At 31.8% G+C, this 19,961-nt stretch overlaps 4 protein-coding genes across 4 annotated transcripts; 2 read left to right on the top strand and 2 right to left on the bottom strand.

Annotated features, from left to right (window-relative positions):
- Positions 1-266: 266 nt before the first annotated feature.
- Positions 267-7,631, bottom strand: LOC140044708 (tricarboxylate transport protein, mitochondrial-like). The gene is made up of 6 exons (XM_072089339.1): positions 7,433-7,631; positions 5,664-5,871; positions 3,774-4,000; positions 3,044-3,264; positions 2,504-2,577; positions 267-1,920 (listed from the first exon to the last, which is right to left on the bottom strand). Exons 1-6 carry the CDS (start codon positions 7,554-7,556, stop codon positions 1,806-1,808), a joined length of 969 nt encoding a protein of 322 aa, XP_071945440.1. The 5' UTR covers positions 7,557-7,631; the 3' UTR covers positions 267-1,805.
- A 453-nt stretch (positions 7,632-8,084) lies between these two features.
- LOC140044707 (tektin-1-like) lies at positions 8,085-12,146 on the top strand. Its single transcript, XM_072089338.1, has 6 exons — positions 8,085-8,171; positions 8,583-8,788; positions 9,200-9,365; positions 9,715-9,987; positions 10,579-10,801; positions 11,166-12,146. Exons 2-6 carry the CDS (start codon positions 8,599-8,601, stop codon positions 11,520-11,522), a joined length of 1,209 nt encoding a protein of 402 aa, XP_071945439.1. The 5' UTR covers positions 8,085-8,171; positions 8,583-8,598; the 3' UTR covers positions 11,523-12,146.
- A 30-nt stretch (positions 12,147-12,176) lies between these two features.
- Positions 12,177-18,469, bottom strand: LOC140044706 (required for meiotic nuclear division protein 1 homolog). Its single transcript, XM_072089337.1, has 10 exons — positions 18,462-18,469; positions 17,467-17,925; positions 17,190-17,298; positions 16,236-16,357; positions 15,968-16,068; positions 15,374-15,483; positions 14,934-14,998; positions 14,496-14,693; positions 13,861-13,977; positions 12,177-13,196 (listed from the first exon to the last, which is right to left on the bottom strand). Exons 2-10 carry the CDS (start codon positions 17,893-17,895, stop codon positions 13,068-13,070), a joined length of 1,380 nt encoding a protein of 459 aa, XP_071945438.1. The 5' UTR covers positions 17,896-17,925; positions 18,462-18,469; the 3' UTR covers positions 12,177-13,067.
- Positions 18,470-18,629: 160 nt separating this feature from the next.
- Positions 18,630-19,927, top strand: LOC140044709 (uncharacterized). The gene is made up of 2 exons (XM_072089340.1): positions 18,630-19,072; positions 19,327-19,927. The coding sequence occupies exons 1-2, from the start codon at positions 18,899-18,901 to the stop codon at positions 19,561-19,563; spliced, it is 411 nt and encodes a 136-aa protein (XP_071945441.1). The 5' UTR covers positions 18,630-18,898; the 3' UTR covers positions 19,564-19,927.
- Positions 19,928-19,961: the final 34 nt, after the last annotated feature.

Genomic DNA, 19,961 nt, shown 5'->3' on the forward strand with positions numbered 1-19,961 from the left:
ATATCTATTTTCATAAAATTTGCTAAAAAACAAAAATATATGATTTGATTTTTTTTAAAATCATTATTTAAAAATAAGATTCTGGTAAAGAACCGTAATACATAATGCTAATAATAAAATAAAGCATTGCAATTTCAGGAGTGCAGGCTATAAAAATAAAACCAGGCGTACTTTAAAATATATATGAGTTTTCAAAAGATACTTTGGTTACGGCAATAATACAAATATGGAATGTAACTGGATGTGATGTGAATACATTAATCTAAAATAATCAGTAATCTAAATTTTTAAACAAAAAATAACAAAAAGTACATTAAAATTATTATTTATAAAATGAAATTAATTTCTAGTAGTAAAATTATTAACAAATAATTATAAGGATGACGATGATCCAAGTAAAGTAAATTGGGTTCCTGCTAAACTTTTAGATCAAATTGATCTTGTTGAAATCTCTAATGTATGATAGGTAAATTCTGCATCATACATCATAAGCCCAACAGCTTAATACAGGTTCAACATATGATATATACAGTATGTGACACTGTACTATTACATAATTGCCTAATACTGTACAATTTATGCCATATATGTGAACACAAAGTACAGAAAACTGTGTGAAATAACACAAAATTACAGTTCGAAAGACCAGTAAATTCAAATTGATAAAAGTGCTAAAAACGGCACCAAACTGTAATCAATTAAATGGCCGCTCTACATGTTTTAATTGCATGTCTACAGTCTTACATTTTAATAATAGTCCCATTTCTGATGGCGAAAAAATGGAGTCAAACATTCACACTATTAAATCAGTTTTTTTTTTACTTCAAGCAGTAACAAGACATATGCAGATGTATTGAAACATACTCTTTATTTATTAATCAGCTTTTTTATTTCAAATACGAAAAAATTGATCGTAACATAACTTATAAATGTTAATTATTGTTTAAAATTTTAATTTTCTATCAATGTTCCATCTGATCAGTTTTCATCAAAAATATATTTGATAGAAATGAATATCGTTTTATTGCTTTTGGTTGTGCGTTAATATTACTAGTTTATTGGAAGACAAGAGAATTAGAGCTACTAAGAACATTTTCTTAATATATTTCTGCTTGTTATTCAACTAAAATAATAAAAAAAAATATTTTATTATAGCACATTAGCAAATATTTAATTTATTTTTTTCATTTAATATTACACTATCGGTGAAATGAATGAAATATACATCATATTTCTATTATTAAGACGACACATAATATATTATTGCCGCTAGAAATTAATTAATAAAGTTTAATTTATTTCCCCCTAGAAATGTGAATTGAAAAATCACCAAGTAGCCTAGTAATTAGGTGGTTTAGAGGTATAGCATTAGTAAACTGGATCTGGTGGGTTCACACTTTGTGCATACATTTTTTGGAAGGAGTATAATATACTATACATTTTTGTGGTCATGTTAGAATGGACACAATTCACTACTTCCATACAAGATGACAGTGTAAAATGTATGTGTTATATTTTTATTCTATTCAGAGTCATTTAATATTTGATCTAAAAAAAATAGATAAAAACATGAAAATGAGTACTGCACAATGATCTCTAGCATGTCAGGAGCACACAGTATGAATACAGTGCAATAACTACAAGAAGTTCATAATTCATTAAAAAAATAATGTCATAGTTAAGTTTATAATAACATAAAATTACCTGAAGAAATGAATCATTTAAAGTTCATTACCCAAACATACCATTATATCTAATCATATATATACACTATATTTTTGTTAATAATTAAACTCAACCAAAAACTACTCTGTTTTCCAAACCTTATTTAGAACTTTAAGCACTTCATCATAAATAACAAATACAATTGCTACATCTAGACAAACCCTTGATAACCTGGGTACAGTGCCCTTATAAAATCTGAAATAACAACAAAAAAAAGATAAATGTTTTACTTTCGATGAGAAATAAGGAAAACATAAAATGAACATTAACAACTATTTAATAATATTACTGAATAATTATGAGGTGGCCTTTAGCTAGTGAGTCGCAGTGCTTTGGGCAGTGAGTGGCTAAGTGGTTAAAAAAGTGGAATTGAAATATGACGTAGCCATAAAATCGGCAAGGGTTTAAGGCTCCCTTGCTCCATGGTTCTGGTTGTAGAACAAGTCTTCTCAGATAAGGACTATAAACTGTATGTGTACACATCTGAGTAGGGGGTTACCTCGGTGTACTCGTACCCACACAGCCACTGCCACACTCATCATTAATGGGCCCTCTGGGAGATCAGTCTTTGACTGAAGAGGTCCCCCAGTATAAAAAATTAATAACAAAATAAAAATTAGAGGGGGAAAAGAACCATGAAGGCAAGTTCTTAAAGTTAAACTGTCTCAATAAAGTTCAGTATATACATAGTGAGTTTTAATACATCAACAATGCTCTGTGAGAAGTGTTATCATATATAAACATTTATAATTTATGAAATTAAATAGTTTTTACTTACGCTCTAGGCCCTTCATTTTTCATAATTTGTGTTGCACAGTGCCATGTATTTTTATACTTGCTAGCTTCAAGGCCCTATGATAGTAAAAATATATTTGCACTTCAATTTCAATACATATATTAAAAATCAGACCTTACAAAACAGGGTACTGTAATGATGTAATTGTGCTGGTCGATTTGAGTGATTCGTTATTCTTATTCAATTAAAGAACAAGTGCAGGTATTTTTTACAAATCCTAATCAAATTAGCATTTTAGTTATACTATTCAAAAAAATATTGAGCATTATATGAAATTAAGTAAGATATTAAAATGTGTGAATGGTGGTCAAAATAAGTACCATTACTTATTACTGACTTGACCAATTGAGAAATTGTTTGACACGACAGGATATATAAGACCTAATGAGAATAACACTTCTAAATCATACTGATTATTATACGATTGAAATCAGCCACTGTGTCAAAATAAGTTGACATTTGTATCTAATTGGTGTTGTCTTTAAATGAACCGCAAAACTACAATAACCTGCAATAACTCACCTGCATACGAGTCTTAATAACATCTAAGGGTGTGTTTCCAAACACACTACATGCTCCAGCAAAACCTCCGAATGCAGCTGTAATCAACGGATTAATGTTCTTATTTGGATCATCCCCTCTGTACCATTCACGCAGAGAGTCCATAACAAAGAATCGGATTGCTTGGTTAGATCCTTGCTTCATAATAGTGGCAGTAAGCCCTTGGTACGTGCCCCTAATACCTTCAAAATTTAAACCAATTATTAGTATTTATTATTTATACTGGGTAACCTCTTCAGTTAAAGACTGTTCTCCAGAGGTTCCAGTGTATATTACTAGAATGAGTTTGTGACAGTGGCTGTGTGTAAACTAGTACACCAGGGTAACCCCCTACTTGTTTCGAAAGATGTACTAGGTTCTTTAAAGTGAACATGAACCAGATGTGTACATTGGACCTACTGTTTATAGTCCTTATCCGAGAAGACACGTTCCACCACCAAATCCATGGAGCGAGTGTGCCCTTGCTGATGTTATGGCTAAACGTATTATGGTGGTGCTGGATTATACCAGAGGATATACAGTATTTCGTTTTCTATGACTTTTTAAATTGTTACATTACTTTAATTATAAAATATATACAAAACATATTTGTATTTGCCTTTTATATACAGTATATATATATATATATAAATATATAGATTAAGATTATAAAGGTTTGTAAAAACAATGTCATTTGTGACACTGTATTTACCTTGTTGTTTCACTATTTCCTTGACCCCATGTAGAAAGCCTCTGTACTTTGGTTTTGCCGATGTTTGATCGTTGATAAATTTTACTTTAACTGTTTCCATTGGTGTTACTGCAAGAATAGCTTCACTAACACCAGCACCTAGTCCACAGAACAAACTGCCAGTTTTACTCAAGCTTCCATCATGCCGAGTTCGCCACTGTGTTTTTAAAAATTCATTAGCTCCAAACCTGTGTTCAAAACAAATTTATATCAAAAGTTTAATATCTAAAATAATAGTCTTGTCCCAAAGTGTTTTCGGATTCTTAAAAACGTTTAAACGTTGTATTTATTATTATGTTTCCGATTAGTTATTATACATGATGTTGGTGGTGGGCGGATTAATTTATCACAATCTTGAATATTTCATATTGAGTATGTATATTGTACATAGACATTAATGTTTATATTTTGTGTTTTTGTTAGCCATTGCCTGTAAAGCTCTATCTACACTATCAAAACTGAGAACAAAATGTGATGTGACCATAAATGGTCACAATGATGTCATATCACTACCATATTTGAGCACATCACTACCAAGAGGGAGGGTAAATATTACTAAAAATGGTTTTGTTAATCGTTTGCCTAAGTTATACCACTCACTATGTAAAATTGATGGATCTGTTGATATTTTTTTTGATTCCCTTGCTTGTTTCCGTCACTAGGTTTTGTCTAATGTCAGTAATATTTAAATGTTGTCTTGTTATCTATTGATTTTTGCTTGTATATAATATGTTATATTTTACGACTTTCAACCCTGTTAATGGTGACGTTTGGTCACTGTAGGGTGATGATGAAATAAAATAAAAAATAAAAAAATTTTTGGGCATGTCACATTTTTTTTTATTAAACTAGTTTTATAGTAGACAAAGCTTGATTGGGAACTTTGTTCCTGTTAGAATGTTTTTGTGCAAATCATTTAGTGGAAAATTAGGTTTTTTAAAGCAGATATCCATGCACAGCTTTTTTATACTGGGTTTATAAGGGGCTATCGTAAGATTAACAAGTAAAAGCCAATTTATGAAGATTTTAACAAATGCTAATTTGGCTGTACAAATTGTTGAATAAATAAACATCACTTTACACAAAAGGGAACGAAATAAAAACAGAATACAATGCAATCAATTATGGTGCTGGTATGGCAGTAGTACTGTGTACAGTGCTGTACTACACTGAAATGTAGGACATTCACAAATAATGTGACCAGCCAGCCAATGGAAATCCAGATGTTAATTTGTATAAAATGTATGAGCACACAAATATTGCGATGTGTACAAAAAAGGCAATTAAAATAAATCACAGTCTAATAGCTAAATCCACTAAGACTTGATATAAAATAAATCACAGCATAATCCTATAAGACTTGAAATATCCAATTTAGAAGGCATCATTTATCACTGGACACACAGTGTTCAGCAATTAATGATGATACGTTTGTGCAGGTACATATAGGTACAATTCTGTGGAGTGTTCTTCGAATTGAAAGTAACTAAATGATGTGCAAACTCCTAATTGATATGATATCTAATCTACTGTAGGATAAACTTAACACAAAAGAGTGAAATATATTTTACTTTTTATCAACATTTTTTAGCTCTTGTGTGAAGTTTCAATAATAGAACTACAAACAAAAATCCAGTGTTTTTTTTACTTTTTTTTTCCAAATTGGAACATTGTACTGTATATGTTTTAATATGTATTGTATTTTGCTATTTTATATGTGCACAGCCCCAGGGGAAAACAACCCTGTGTTCATCTGGGCCTCTGTGGATAAAATAAAGTTGAAATTGAAATTTAATAACTTAATAATATTTTAAATTAAGGAACTTGAAAATATTTGTTAGACTTGCTTACCTAACAGCTGATTTTGGTACCGACCCATAGAGTAATGGACTTAGTCCTCGATAGAGGCCTCGAACACCATGGTTTTGGACGGTGTGTTTAGCACAGTGGATGGGGCCCTTGTACATGGGCTTTGAAGACCGCTCATCAAGCTGTAGTTGTGTTTTTACATATTCAGTAGGAAATGTGATACAGATTTCAATACCACCTGCAATGCCACCTGTAAACAAAGTAAATTATATAATTAATATGCTAAATAATACCAAATTTGGTAAATCTACAAGTGCACATAATGTTAATAGCATACATTACACATCGTTTTATTTGTACACAAATTTTACAATTTATCAAGTACACAATGTGTATGCAGTTTTTTTGTGATAGTGTTGTTAACTGTAAATTCTTATCACACACTAATTACAATGAAAAAAGAAACAATGGATAGCTTATAGAGATAAAAAGGTCAAATGTCAATTTACATGTTAACAAAAAATCAAACATAATACCTACTGTAAGTAGTACAAGATTAAATACTGTAGTTATAATTTATTTTTGCATCATCATCATCATTATGACAAATTTTAATTCTGTAAATTATATTACAAAAGTATGTGGGGATAAAAAATAATTAATAAATAATAATTGACAGACATTGAAAAACTCTAAACTGCTCATAATAGTGACATACTGGAAATTAATTATCTAAACGGTTCTTTATTTAAAATAAGAAAAGTGTGAGAATGAAAAAAAAAACCTAACAAGATTCAAACCCACAATCTTCTGTGTGATATGTAGACATCCAAAAATTAGACCACTTTCATGGTATGGTTCAAATTTGGCTGGATAGCAACTCTTTTAAAGATGTATTGTCCCCAAAAAAACATGAAAAATGAAGATTGATAAAATTAGACTTTAAATAGGTCATTTTGCAGTTTTGTTAAAAGTTCACTTCTGTAAAAAAAAAAAAAAAATAAATAAATAAAACAAAATAATTATTTCACTTATAAAAAGACAAAAGAAATGCTTAATTGTAACCAAAAACCATTGTCTAGCAGACAATGTATTTTAAGTATGTTCATTGTTTTGCTTTAAATTACAGTTTTTGAGGTAAATAATTTTTTTCCGATAAAATGGCATATTAAACAAAATTTTAAAAAAAAAATTTGTTAGGGGGACAATATATCTTCTTCTAAAACATGTGTGTAAGTGTACTGTATGGCCTGAATATCCATCATAAAGGTGTTTGTATAAAATATTCAATAAGTTTACACGTACGATAATGAAAAATGCTGGTATGGTATGCTGTAAGTTTATACTTTCAAAAATAAAATATAATACAGGACTTTTTAATTATAATTATAAAAAATAAAGTAATATTAAATTAAAACAAAACGATTAAGCAGAGTTTTAAACATATTACATAGGCATATACTTTCTGGGTTTATATTTTTGTCTACTGAGTACAATGTTTTTTTTTATTTTTTATCAAACCTACCAGGCTTTTTAGGCTACAGTAGTACCAGCATGACATAATACTAATAGCATACATGGTTGTCTTTAAAATTATACGACTGCATACCCTTACACAGAAAAACAATCATGTTTATTAAAACAATAAAATAAAATCATTATACATGGGGAGGGTACGAAAGTGTAGTATTCTTCTAATGACTAGTGTACATAGTCACAGGTCATGGTTTTAGCCTAACCGTGTCCTTCAGCCTATAGGTGTGATTGGTTTGGAGGAGGTGGGAAGGAGGTGTGTCAAAAACAAACTTTACCTGCAAGAATAGCTTTGCCTGGGTGGGTTTTCTTTCCGCCGGTTCTTTGAGGTGCTGAAGCAGCCATTACCTGTCGTGGCATTGTAAGTGGAATATTTAGATTTGATGGTTTTATTCTATCCATAATAAAATCGTTTTTAAAATGGATAAATTCAGGATATTTTTTTCTAGCAGCTAGGCCTAGCTGTTTAGAGCGGTGGTGGTGGTGCGAGATACTGAGAGCTAGACGTCTGATCCAGGGTTGTTTTTGCCGGTGCGGTCGGATGATCAACGACATGCATGACTAATTACGCCTGTAGCGAAAGGCTAGGTAGCGACGTGTACTTAACTATGCGTCATAAAAACCCAACCAATCATCAATGCGAATCGTGTTTTTAGTAACTAACACCTAGACTTCAGCATTACATATGGAGGGGTATATATATGAAAAATACATTTAAAAACAATATAGAAACAAAAGCTATAAACTTAATCATTTTAAAGCAATAAAAACATTTTAAAAAATTTATAGACGGCAATATTAATATTTACACTTAAAAAAATTGGCTCTCATGATTCAAATAACAACGGACATTGTGACTCAATGTAAATGGTATAGCCGACTTGGTTACCATGTAAATATCCGATGCGTTTACACGCGTGGAGATAGACAACAAAAACAGTAGTCGGTCGTTGTGTTGTATCATCCACGTTAAGTTTATTAATCAGAGATTTTCTTTTTCTGCAAGAACTGAATAATGTAAGTTTAGTTTAATAGTAATAATTACATTTTTATAAACTAAAGTATGAGTTGGTGACAGTATATAATACTTATAGTTGTGATGTGTTAAAATAGGCCTAAAATATAATGATTGAGAGAGAGGACTGAGACTGAGTGAGTGGTCACCCATCATGATGTCATGAGCCTGACTGGTGGGAGAAAGTAGGAGGCCTAGCTAGTACGAATCAGGTGCCGATATAAGGCCCCATACACTAGCTAGGCCTAGCAAGACGAGCGAGTAGTAAGGTTAGGCCGCCAACCATTAATTTTTATATAGGCCTAGCTAGGCCTAATAATGTCATGAATTAATGATGGGGATTTTTTTACGTATTAAAAATTGTAAAAAAATGTTTTTATTTTAAAACATTTTTTATACAATCTTTCTTTCAGATATCAAATAATAAAAATGGCAAAACTGATCCAAGCACCATCTGTATTCACTCATCCTGAATGGACCCTAAATAATCATCTTGAGTATGACAGCGCAGAAAAGCAACGTGCAAGCGCTGAAAGACTAATTGCAGAGAGTGACAGGTTGATTGATGAAACCGACAAGACAACGAAGAAGACACAAAGAGATGTTAATAAGAAATTTGGTATGTTTTTCACACTGTTTACAATAAATCCATTGTTTTATGATATCAATTAATATTCAGCTAGCCTAGTAAGTAGTAAGGTACATGTGAAAAATAAAAGGTTACAGTATTTAGGCTAATTTATTTTATTTGACTAGGCCTAGACCTTAATTAAAAAGCATAGTACTGCATTATGTTGTGAAATAGTGATTTGATGTCATAAGCCTATTTTCCCAAGAATATTCAATAAAATGTGATGCGAGTTTATTCTTTCTAGGCCTATTTAAAATTTATTTTTGTTTTTTGTCAATTAGTATCTCCTTATTACCCACAGTAAATCCCCTACGTATAAATGGATTATCAATAATTAAGTTTTTAATTTTGTTTGAAAATGCAGCAGATTCAGTTTTAATGTTTATATTTTATTTCCAGATCAAAGAATAGATAATGTTACATTTTGGAAAGATGAGTTAGATCGTAAACTAGATGACAGTAAACAGGAGATTGATATGCTTCTAGCTTACAAGACTAGATTGGAAAGTGCCTTTGAAGCCTGTAAAGAACCACTCGCAATTGTAACTCAGTGCCTAGCAAATAGGTAAGACACATTGAGCCATAAGTCTCTTACTTAAAATATAGAATATGGTTATTTACATAAAACGTGGACCAACGGGCTGTTGTGCGGAAACACCAATCAGAAAAGTCTCATGGTAGTAGTATCAGCAAGTTATAGCGACATCATACTTGATTTGAAATGTAGTCAGGTTCAAATCTTGTGTGCATTCCAAAAAAGAAAATTGAAATAAAATTAAAGACATATATTTGCTTATTTCCTTCCTAACATTGTTAGCTGTGTCCTGCAACCATGAAATTTATGATTTAATTCAAAATTATTTCCAGTTTTAATATATTTTTGTTACTAATTTTCAATTTTACTATTTATACAGAGAGAGTCGTGTTGCAATAGACTTAGTTCACGATGACGTGCAGAAAAATCTGATTAAAGAGCGTGAAGTGATTCAAGGGGTGATGGCGCTGTTACAGCGTACACTGGAGCAGACAACAGAGCAAATAAGGGTCATGAGATCAAAGAAGTATTATCTTGAAAAAGACCTCAAAGACAAATTTCAAGCTCTGAGCATTGACGGAGATTGTCGTGAGTTAAGAGATGATCATTCGGGATTAAGATCAGCCCCCGGATCTGCAAAGATCGAAGCAAAGTAAGTTCCCCTCAGAACACACTTCCTTAATATCCATATCCCAAGAATGTTTCAGATTGCTAAAACTAAACTTTATTCATCATTTTAGTATTTCACGGTGTACAGTACTTTCAATTGAAAGGCACTATATCTGCAGTATTAGCCTTACTGGATCAGTATTCAAGTTGTCATTATTTATCACCAGTACAACAGTTGAAAATGAACAATAACTTTTACCAAACGTCATTACAATAGCCACCATAATATTATTGCTTGTGATGTATTAGTTTGCATCAGGGCATTAAGTAATTGGTTACAAACAATTACAATCCTGTTGGTGCAGTACCCGCTGCTTACTTGGTCTCGAATCTAACCCATAGCCATCAGCGTAAGCTCGTATGAATGCCAGGTCTGGAGGTTGTGTGTTTGCATCCCACCAAAGAATGACTATTCTCAATGTACTTGGTATAATTTAATAAAGTATAAATTTCGTAATGTACTTGGTATAAAGTATAAATTTCGTCAGAGTAGGACAAACATCTGACCAATGAATAGCCATCATCATAACACTATGACATAATATTAATATTTCTTATTACATTATAATTACAGCTCTGTAACACCAGAGAGTTGGCAAGACTTTTCAGATGAAAACATTACCAAAGCAGAAAAACAAAGGAAGTGTGCAGTGGATTTAAGAAGCATCATTGATAGTATCCTGACGACGACAGCTAATGACATGCAACAACAAGTTGATGACACAAACCTGGCGTTTAATAAGAGAATTGAGGAGACGGCAACTGCTAAGAGCAAGCTAGAAGCTCACCTAGGCAGGGTAGGTCATGTTTGCAGTACAGTGCCTGTCAGTGGTCTCATGTGCTGAATGAGCATAGGATCCAAGGGTTCTCTCTCCCATAAGCCAAAAAAAACCACATATTTATAATATTTTCACTTTTTAGTGTATGATAGATGATTAGATTGCATTAAAACAACTACCATGATTAGTACTTTAATAATAATTTGAATATGTATGTGGCGCTCTTTACCAAGAATAACAATCTAGTGGCAGAACCAGGATTTTGAAAAATGAGGTGCTGAACTTAATGTCCTACTTTTTGAGTTTGATTAAGTGCTCCCAAAAATGTTATAAAAATGTTTATTAACATACATTCTAATAAAGTCTTGATTCTTTTTATTAGGTTCTTGGTCAAATACGAGACATGGAGGGAAACATTGAGAAATTACAGAAATCTATCGACGATAAAGTTGGACCAATGAAGTTATCCGAGACTAGGTTAAATGCACGTGCTACACGACCAAACGTTGAATTGTGCCGTGACCCAGTGCAGTACCGTCTTATCAATGAAGTGTCTGAAATAGATACGAATGTGAAGCGCCTCCAAGAAACTCTAGCGCAAGCAGAAATGGAACTCAAAGGCCTGATACGTAACCAGCTTCGTTTGGAGGAAGATATCGACGTGAAATCAAACACACTCAACATCGATGAAGCAAACTGCATGGGAATTCGAAAAAGCGTCTTTATAAAAAAATTCTAAAGCAAAGCACTGTTGAAATAAACTAAACTCTTTTTAGTTCTATGTAATTTTACTATACAGGTACAGTATTAATAAAGTATAATGTACTAAACTAACTATTTCTGTGATTTTTATCTGTAATATTTATGTATGTATAATAGAATCATTCAATTTAAATATTAATCCGTCCAATACTATCTATATTGCAATTTATCCTATGTAATAATATACAAATAATGAATGTTTATGAGTGCAATGGTACAAATAATGGCACGAGGTGAATGATGAAAGGTTATATCAACGAGGCAAAGCCGAGTTGATATAACCTTTCATCATTCACCAAGTGCCATTATTTGTACCATTACACGAATACAAAAACATTCATTATTTGTTTTATATAACATCTAAATAACAAACAAAAATGTTTCAAAAAGTACTATTTAACGATCGTTGAATAGTGCGTACTATTGCACGCCATGTGACCCACATTCGTCAAATCAAATGACAGGAATTTATATAGGTGTTATATAATATCATCATTTTAATGTATTTTAGAGAATATTGTAAATAAAGTATGAAATACAATGTAGCAAGTCATACTTGTATGTATAAAGAGAGCATAACAAATAAAAAAATCAGATTAAATATATTTGTATTTTCATTTATTTCTTCTTATTTTATAGCATAAATTTTGTGTAAACACCCTTGACAATAAAACTGACTAAACATAGAAATGTGTTTGAAAATAGTAAGTAGTCTATAGACTGACTCTCGTGTATTTGACCTTTGACACAGCAATATTTATAATATAATCTTATATACATTTAGTTTCATAGTTTTAAAATATTCAGTAATATGGTACTGGAGCCTGGAGGGATATTTTAAGATATTTACATATCTTTGTTTTTGTTCTATGAGCTGTTAGATTAAGATTTTTTTTTCTCTCTTTTGCTATGGATATAATAATATGTCACCATGATATTCTGAAATAAAAAGATAAATGAAATGAAATATTTATAAATCAACTAATTGTCAAATTCCATCTTGATACATATCACCACAAAAAGTAAATACAACAATTTGTATTAAAACCAACATTTAGTTAAAAATTAAGATCGATGGAAATAGTACAAAGCATACAATGGAAATGGTACGACTAACTTGGAAGCGACCAATCTCATAGACAGAATATTATTTTACTATTAATAATAATAATAATATTAATATTTATTCGGCAAAAGTTCATAAAGTACATTTTACAATTCATCTTGCCAGGAGCAAGTAATAGGCATGAGCCCAAACAGAAAACTGCTCTTACTCCATCATTACTTATAAAATACAAAAATAACAAAACTAAGTAGCACAAATTAAGTCAAAATAAAACAAAACAAAACAAAGTTATAATGAGATACACCAATTAAAAATAAGCTGCATTGAATAAACAATATAAACAATTCCAGTACAACTTAATATTTTGAGATCAAATGTTTGATGAGTTGGGCTTTAAAGTCTGAAATTGTTTAGAATGGTATGATCCTACAGGAAGCAACAAACAGAATATTATTATTATTTGGCCATGCTTTTATGTCTGTAAATGTCTTTTTTTGGCTCCTCATAATGTTCACGGTGTAGATTGGTTTGGTCTACTTGTTCCTGTACATACATCTTGATATAATGCACAAATTCAAAGATAACCTAGCAGAAATAGAAATAAAATGTATAAAACTCTATCTACAATATCAAACTTTATGTGACAAAAAAATGTGATATGCCCAAATATGGAAGTGATATGACATCATCATGTCACATCACATTTTTTGTCATATAAAGTTTGATAGTGTAGGCAGAGCTTTACAATGAAAATACAGTATAAACCACTGTAAAACAACCTAGTTGCAGTATTTGTTAACAAATGTTGAAAAAACAGTTGCCCAAAACTCAAGTGGGCATGGAACATTAAACTTAAACTTTCAACAATTTCCACCTCCCTATGTACACCAATAGTGAGATTGTTACACTGTGCTGTAGTTGTTTACTTTCTGTTTTACAACCAGTGCCAATGTAGTATATACTTATCAGGGAAATGCAATTAAAAATGTTATTTATCAATGAATTTTCTGTATTTGTTACAATTAAAATGACAACATCCATTCTAATACGAAGCTTTCTATGCGCTTCAACCTACACGATGTGTCAGTAGTGGTCTAACCTAGAAATCACCAAAACTGAGTTGGCGGAATAGATCATGGTAGCATGTCCAAACTTCCTTGGGCACAATAGATTAACATCTTAGGTCATCGAAAGCCTCTTATTAAAAACCCTTGGAAGATCTGGGTTGGCTAGGCAGTTAATACCTTACCTCAACAGTAATCAGTGCAATTATCATCCACTCCAACCTAAATGAATGCTGTTCATTCAAGTGTGTCCGCATTAGTTCTACAAGCTCTGAACAATGATTTAGTTTCTCATTTAACACCTAAAAAAGATAAATATAGAAGAAGACAATGTAACATATGTTTTTGAAAAAAACCATGCATTTTATTCTTTTATGTGTACATGTGAAATGTATATACTGTATAAAAATGCAGGCGTAAAGTTTTATACTTTATATAAGTTTCTTTCCACACATACTATTATCGTACGTGTTAATATAATTAATATTTTATGTATTTTTAATATATGTGTGGAGAATATTATTGAATACTTAAGGAATGCATTTTATTTTTTTTATGTGTAAATTTGAAATGTATATACTGTATAAAATTGCAGGCGTAAAGTTTTATACTTTATATAAGTTTCCTTCCACACATACTATGTTTTTATTAACTATTATCGTACGTGTTAATATTATAATTATTATTTTATGTATTTTTAATATATGTGTGGAGAATATTTATTGTATATTGAATGAATGAATGGATGATATACTGGGAAATAATTTATAAACTTTGAAGATTATGGAATATAACAATAGTATTTCTGGCTTGTTCCTACTTTAGTTCTTCTTGATATGCTAAGAAAGTTACACGTCTTGGTGAACATCAGCTCCAAATCATCATGGTTCCAGTAAAAATCGGGAGAGATAAGCAGGTCAGAGGTCAAGTTGATTCGATGACGTAAACTAAACAGCTCTCCCAGCTTTTTTAATACTTGCTCTTTGCTCATTTTCAGTTTTTTTCCAGCTTTCAAATTCTGATAGAACAATGGTTTCCAGTTAGTATGAAAACATATGAATAGAAGTTAGATAATTAAAAATCTTTGGTCACAGGATGTGGTCATTTCACCATCATCTATACTAAGCAACCATAATTGTTTGGGCAACAAAACAATCACAATCATGTCTCTAAATACTGGACAAACAATTAACGTTCACAAACAAATACAATTTACTTTAATTTCATGGATGAAAAGTACAACAACCTTTATACTTACATCTGGGACCCATTCTATAGAAGTCACAAACTTATCCAGAGACCACTCCCAAATAGCTAATTTCACTTTAAAAAATAAAGAAATAAATATTATATGACAAACAAAAATATGCAAGAAAATGAGAAATAGGAATGCAAATGGAAAATATGAGTTGCATTCAGTTCAGTTAAACCATTCAATAAGAAATTAATTTTAACATACATGCCTTTATGAAAACGTGGTTGGTAAATAGGTACAGCAGCAAAATACAAATTAGCAGTGGCGGATCCAGGATTTTGAAATAGGGGGGGGGGGGGGGCCAGGGCCTAAAAGTAGTGATGGAATGAAGTGCAGAAATTTAGAGAGGGTCTGGGTTGGCTGGGCCTCCACCATTGAATCTGCCCTGATTAGTAATTGAATTCCATTTATTTTCAGCACACATTGAATAGAGAGACACTTACCAGATAGTGCAAGGGCATTTGAAAAGGCAAATTTTTCTAAAACTGTTCTTTCTGGACTGTTGTTTTCATGTATAATAATGGTATCAGCATCTGCAATTCTAGTGGCCTCACTATAAGAGAAACATAATACAAGTTTTTAAATTATTATTCGTAAAAATGTGTAAGATATATTGTCCCCTGAAAAATATTGTTTGTAAATTGTTTTTGAATATTTTTTTCAGTATCAAATAATATTTATTCACAAAATTGAATTGAAAAAAAAAATGTAATTGTAATTTTAAAAATAATTATTCAAATTGGCTGCCAATTTAGTTGGATTTAGCCATTTATTTTGTCATTTTATAAGTGAAAACATTGTTTTTTGTGTTTTTTTTTTGCAGAAGTAATTCATTTTGATTACTGTAAACTATAAAATTTCCTATTCAAATTCTTTTATTAATCTTCATTCATGTTTTTTGAAGACAGCACATCTTTAATCCTGATTGGTTAGTTAGATAGAAGAACTCTTTTAATCACGCAGGCAGAATGTGTACTTTATTATGCAGTTTAAGGTATGGTAAATGGTATTTGAAGAACAGTAGTGGCATTTCTTACCTATCATATGTGTAACTCATTTGTTCATTTTCCCAAGTCACTAGGGCAATCTCATACGCCTGTGATTCATGTTTTGTTATCGTCCTTATTACACCTTTAATCTACAAAAAAAAATATTTACTAACAAAACAACAAATAAAAAACAGAATCACAAGTAACCATACCACCCTCTTTAAAGAAATTTATAAATAAGAATTTTGGTATAGAAATCAACGTACAGGCTTGATATTGTGATAGAGTGACCACTGTTTTTATTTAAATTACGTACCACTAGCTCAGGTACGTTCCAGAAGACAACAGAGCCCTCTCTAAATAGGAAGATCTCTCTTGGTTCTTCATCTCTTTCACCAGATATATTAAGGAATTGCATATGAAGGACATCTTGGGAATCTAAGAAACAGAAGAGTCAACTATTATTTTCAAGTTAAAAATAAATATCCATATAAAAAAAATGAAGAAATTGAAAATTGCACACTAGTATGAGGATTCGAAATATCAGGAAAATGATTTTTATTATTTGATTGATTATTAGAAGATTTGAGAGGTCACTGTCTGCTTTTGAGTACAATTGACTTGCACCCATGTGTTTATTTCAATCATATATATGTAAATCCAAACGCAAATTACTGAAAAAAATGACAATGCTGTGGGTATCAGTGGCTGGATCTCAATGGAGATACAAAAATAAAAAGCGAAAAGCTAAATCAAAACGATAAAGTAAACAGCCAGAAAAGTTAGCAGAGCTTTCGGGCAACACTAGCCCTTCATCAGTGCAAGTGAAGGAATTTGGATAACGTCATAGTATAAAGCTGGCAAGTGCTGCCTGGGTGGACAGGAATAAAAGAAATATAACAAAGGGAGCCAGGGTGGAGTCTGAATAAGAGTAGAAAACAAAGAAGGTAGCTTGGTAGAGATATAAACAATAAACAAAATCATATATATAAATCCAAAGATCCAGCCACTGATACCCACAGCATTGTCATTTTTTTCAGTAATTTGCCTTTGGATTTATATATATTCAAAAATATATAAAAGAGAATTATGTACAGTATACAGTACAACAATACTAGAAAGACTTTTATTTATTGTTTATGTAAAGCATCTTGTGCATATGTTTGTTTTGTGAACAGGATTGCCACCTTTAAGAAGGATAGTGAATGAATACTCTTATGGTTATACAGGAATTTGGCTAAATTATATAAGAAAAAAATACTAGATTAACCTGGAGGCATGTAAGCTTCTCTGAACAAACCCTGCGCTTGTAGATCTAGGCTTAGGTGTTCCAGGTTGTACTCTTCAGCTGTAGAATAAGCAGTCACTACTCCAAGGCCCTAGAAAAAAAAACCATAAGTTTTGCAAATGCTAAAAATCAATAATAAAAGTGCTTTGAAAAAAAAATTCTGAGAAAGAATAAAGCAGCTTCCCTGCCTTTTTGTTAATAAGTAATAATGTCCTACCAAGGCTGGAAATTTATTCATCTTTCTATATCTATTAAATACCTGTGTATCCAAGGCCAATCTAGCTGGTTTCTTTGTCCTGTGTTTTGCACCCTTTAGTTTCTGTCCTTTTTGATTAGTTCGGTTACTTTTGCCTTTTTTAACAGTCATCGCAAACACTATTGGCCTGTTTTTATCATCTGGCCCATCTTCGTTCCCCTTTCTTGTTATAGACTTGGAGGAAAGGTGATGAGTTTGTGAGTTAAGATTCTTGATTGAAATGTATTTTAATGTTGTTCTATGCCTATATTTTGCACAATGTGATTGGTATGCACTTAAATTTTTGAATAATCTTTGTTGGTGGTAGTATAAACCAACAGGATCATAATGCTTCCATGATGACTTTGAACATACTATTCTGTTATATTTACTTATAGGAAACAAATGTGTGTTCCTTGAAAACATGGAAGTTAACAGTTTCAGTGAACACATGTTGTTGGCATTCAAATCAGTACTCAATATCTGTAAAAATAAACAAATTTTGATGAGTTTATGGTCATGTTTCTGCAGATAAAAATTAACGATAAACTGCCTGTTTACAGGGTTTAACTGATTCCATTCAAGCAAAATTAACCGATAATTATATCTTTAAAATCAGATTATCGGATAAATGCAATAATTTTTAACCTTTGACCTGAAGGACAAATTGTTGCATTTTTTGATTGGGTATCTGGTTGTTTGATTTGATGCACGTTATTTTTTAATTAATTAAAATATTATTTTTTGTTTTGGCTTTGCTCTAGCTAGGCCTACCTATTATAATGATGGGTAGTACTATGTCTAGTAGGCCTAACTTTATCTAGTAAGTAGGGCCTAGGCTACGCCTACTAGGCTAGGCATCATGCTAGCTAGGCAGGGAGGGGGTGAACCAGGCAGGGCAGAGTCCGGCGGGCGGGGACAAGCTACCCTCTCATCCCCTATCCCCTAAATTTAGGATTTCCAAAAACTAACAGCATTACGGATAAATTATGTTTAGATACGGAGAGATTTATATTAACCTGCAACGTAATGTAACCTAGGCCTACTAGGCCTTGCACACATTTCTGAAGAATATAAACTGATTTTCATTTTTTCACGTGTCGATTGTTTTTAAGTAGCGCGCCACCAATGTCTCATATATTGTATGATGCAACGCCATGATTGTCAAAAGAATACTTCTGAAAAGTAATAACGGTAACACAACGGAATCATGCCAGTACTACGTGTTATTTAGACAGAATAATTGAGTTATTTTTCATAAATTGATTGGTTTGGTTTGCTCCTTATGATTAATTTTAATTAAGTGTTGCATGATCAATGCAGTTCGGTTATTTTTGGCGTTACCCAACTGTGTTGTTACCATAGTTTGTTCATCGACCAATCACTGGTCAGCTCCTGTCACGATGTACTTCCTTGTTTACTTTTTGTGCAATTTAAAATACAAAAACAGACAGCGATGTCAACAACACATAGCAACAAAGTTCAGAACGTGTCATTCGACGTTCTTTTAGATGATTCTTGTAAAAATGACAAAACAAGAGTTCCCAAAAGACTCTTAGCAAACAACGGCTACAAATTGAGTGCAGACCAATTACAAATAAAGCAACAGGAGGCCGAGAAAAGGCGCCAGGTTTGTTGGAATTGTGATGTATTTGTTTGTGCAAAAGCCATGGCAAACGTAGTCTGCTGCCGGAAAAAGAACGGAACGAGAGCGTCGGGATGTACTGTAGAATAATATAATGATTCCTAGGCCTACAAAACTAACACTTTAAAAAAATTAGGCCTACCTACCTACCTACTACTGTTTTGTTCTTTTCATATAAATGTCTTTTAATTCCAGGTTCCAGTGTTTTGTTTTATATTAATTTTTATATATTTCAACAGGCATGTAAAGATTATAAATTGGCACAAATAAAACAAAGACAAGAACAGTGTAGAGTAATTGCAGCAAAGATGAAGGCGTTATTAGATTTAGATGCTAAACGCAAAGGATTGCCAGGAACTGAATCAGTACCATCTGTATCAAGACGACATGCAGGGGACATGATAAAAAGTGTCGCAGATGACTTCAAAGGAATTGGAATCACATTAACAAATGATGTTACTATTACAGATAGCTGAAACAGAAGCTACTACAGTGTACTACTAGGCCTATTTGTTGAATGTAAGGATACTACTGGAACTCTCTGAAATTAAAATAGGACATTCTATATAAGTAAACACAAGGAAAATCATAATAAACAAAACCTTTTTTATTAATAAGAAATAAGGAGGAATAAATAGGATAGATAAAAGGATAAATAATAGCTTCTGTACAGTAGTAGCCGCCATGTTTCATAGGTGCGAGGACACGTGTATGAATAGATAAGAAAAACCGGACATAGAGACAATGCAGTTTAATACATATTTTTAGTATATTGTTTATTGATATGTGGTTCAACAAGCACATGGAAATAGAAAGTCTGATCTGTGTATTATACGAATAAAGGGCCTTTCACACCTGTTCCGGCACGGTTCCG

This window comes from Antedon mediterranea, chromosome 3 (genome assembly GCF_964355755.1).
Source record: "Antedon mediterranea chromosome 3, ecAntMedi1.1, whole genome shotgun sequence".
In the NCBI taxonomy this organism is placed as follows: domain Eukaryota; kingdom Metazoa; phylum Echinodermata; class Crinoidea; order Comatulida; family Antedonidae; genus Antedon; species Antedon mediterranea.

What these genes read in the sequence shown, in the direction of transcription:
- LOC140044708 (XM_072089339.1), bottom strand. Translation starts at nt 7,556, where the DNA reads ATGGATAGAATAAAACCATCAAATCTAAATATTCCACTTACAATGCCA. An exon ending in GGAAATAGTGAAACAACAAG is followed by an intron (nt 3,265 to 3,773) that starts GTAAATACAGTG and finishes TAAATTTTGAAG; the next exon opens with GTATTAGGGGCACGTACCAA. An exon ending in TTATTAAGACTCGTATGCAG is followed by an intron (nt 2,578 to 3,043) that starts GTGAGTTATTGC and finishes TTACTATCATAG; the next exon opens with GGCCTTGAAGCTAGCAAGTA.
- LOC140044707 (XM_072089338.1), top strand. Translation starts at nt 8,599, where the DNA reads ATGGCAAAACTGATCCAAGCACCATCTGTATTCACTCATCCTGAATGG. An exon ending in AGATGTTAATAAGAAATTTG is followed by an intron (nt 8,789 to 9,199) that starts GTATGTTTTTCA and finishes TTTTATTTCCAG; the next exon opens with ATCAAAGAATAGATAATGTT. An exon ending in ACTCAGTGCCTAGCAAATAG is followed by an intron (nt 9,366 to 9,714) that starts GTAAGACACATT and finishes CTATTTATACAG; the next exon opens with AGAGAGTCGTGTTGCAATAG.
- LOC140044706 (XM_072089337.1), bottom strand. Translation starts at nt 17,895, where the DNA reads ATGTGTTCACTGAAACTGTTAACTTCCATGTTTTCAAGGAACACACAT. An exon ending in AAATGCCCTTGCACTATCTG is followed by an intron (nt 14,999 to 15,373) that starts GTAAGTGTCTCT and finishes TATTTTTTAAAG; the next exon opens with TGAAATTAGCTATTTGGGAG. An exon ending in CTATAGAATGGGTCCCAGAT is followed by an intron (nt 14,694 to 14,933) that starts GTAAGTATAAAG and finishes TTGTTCTATCAG; the next exon opens with AATTTGAAAGCTGGAAAAAA.
- LOC140044709 (XM_072089340.1), top strand. Translation starts at nt 18,899, where the DNA reads ATGTCAACAACACATAGCAACAAAGTTCAGAACGTGTCATTCGACGTT. An exon ending in AGGCCGAGAAAAGGCGCCAG is followed by an intron (nt 19,073 to 19,326) that starts GTTTGTTGGAAT and finishes ATATTTCAACAG; the next exon opens with GCATGTAAAGATTATAAATT.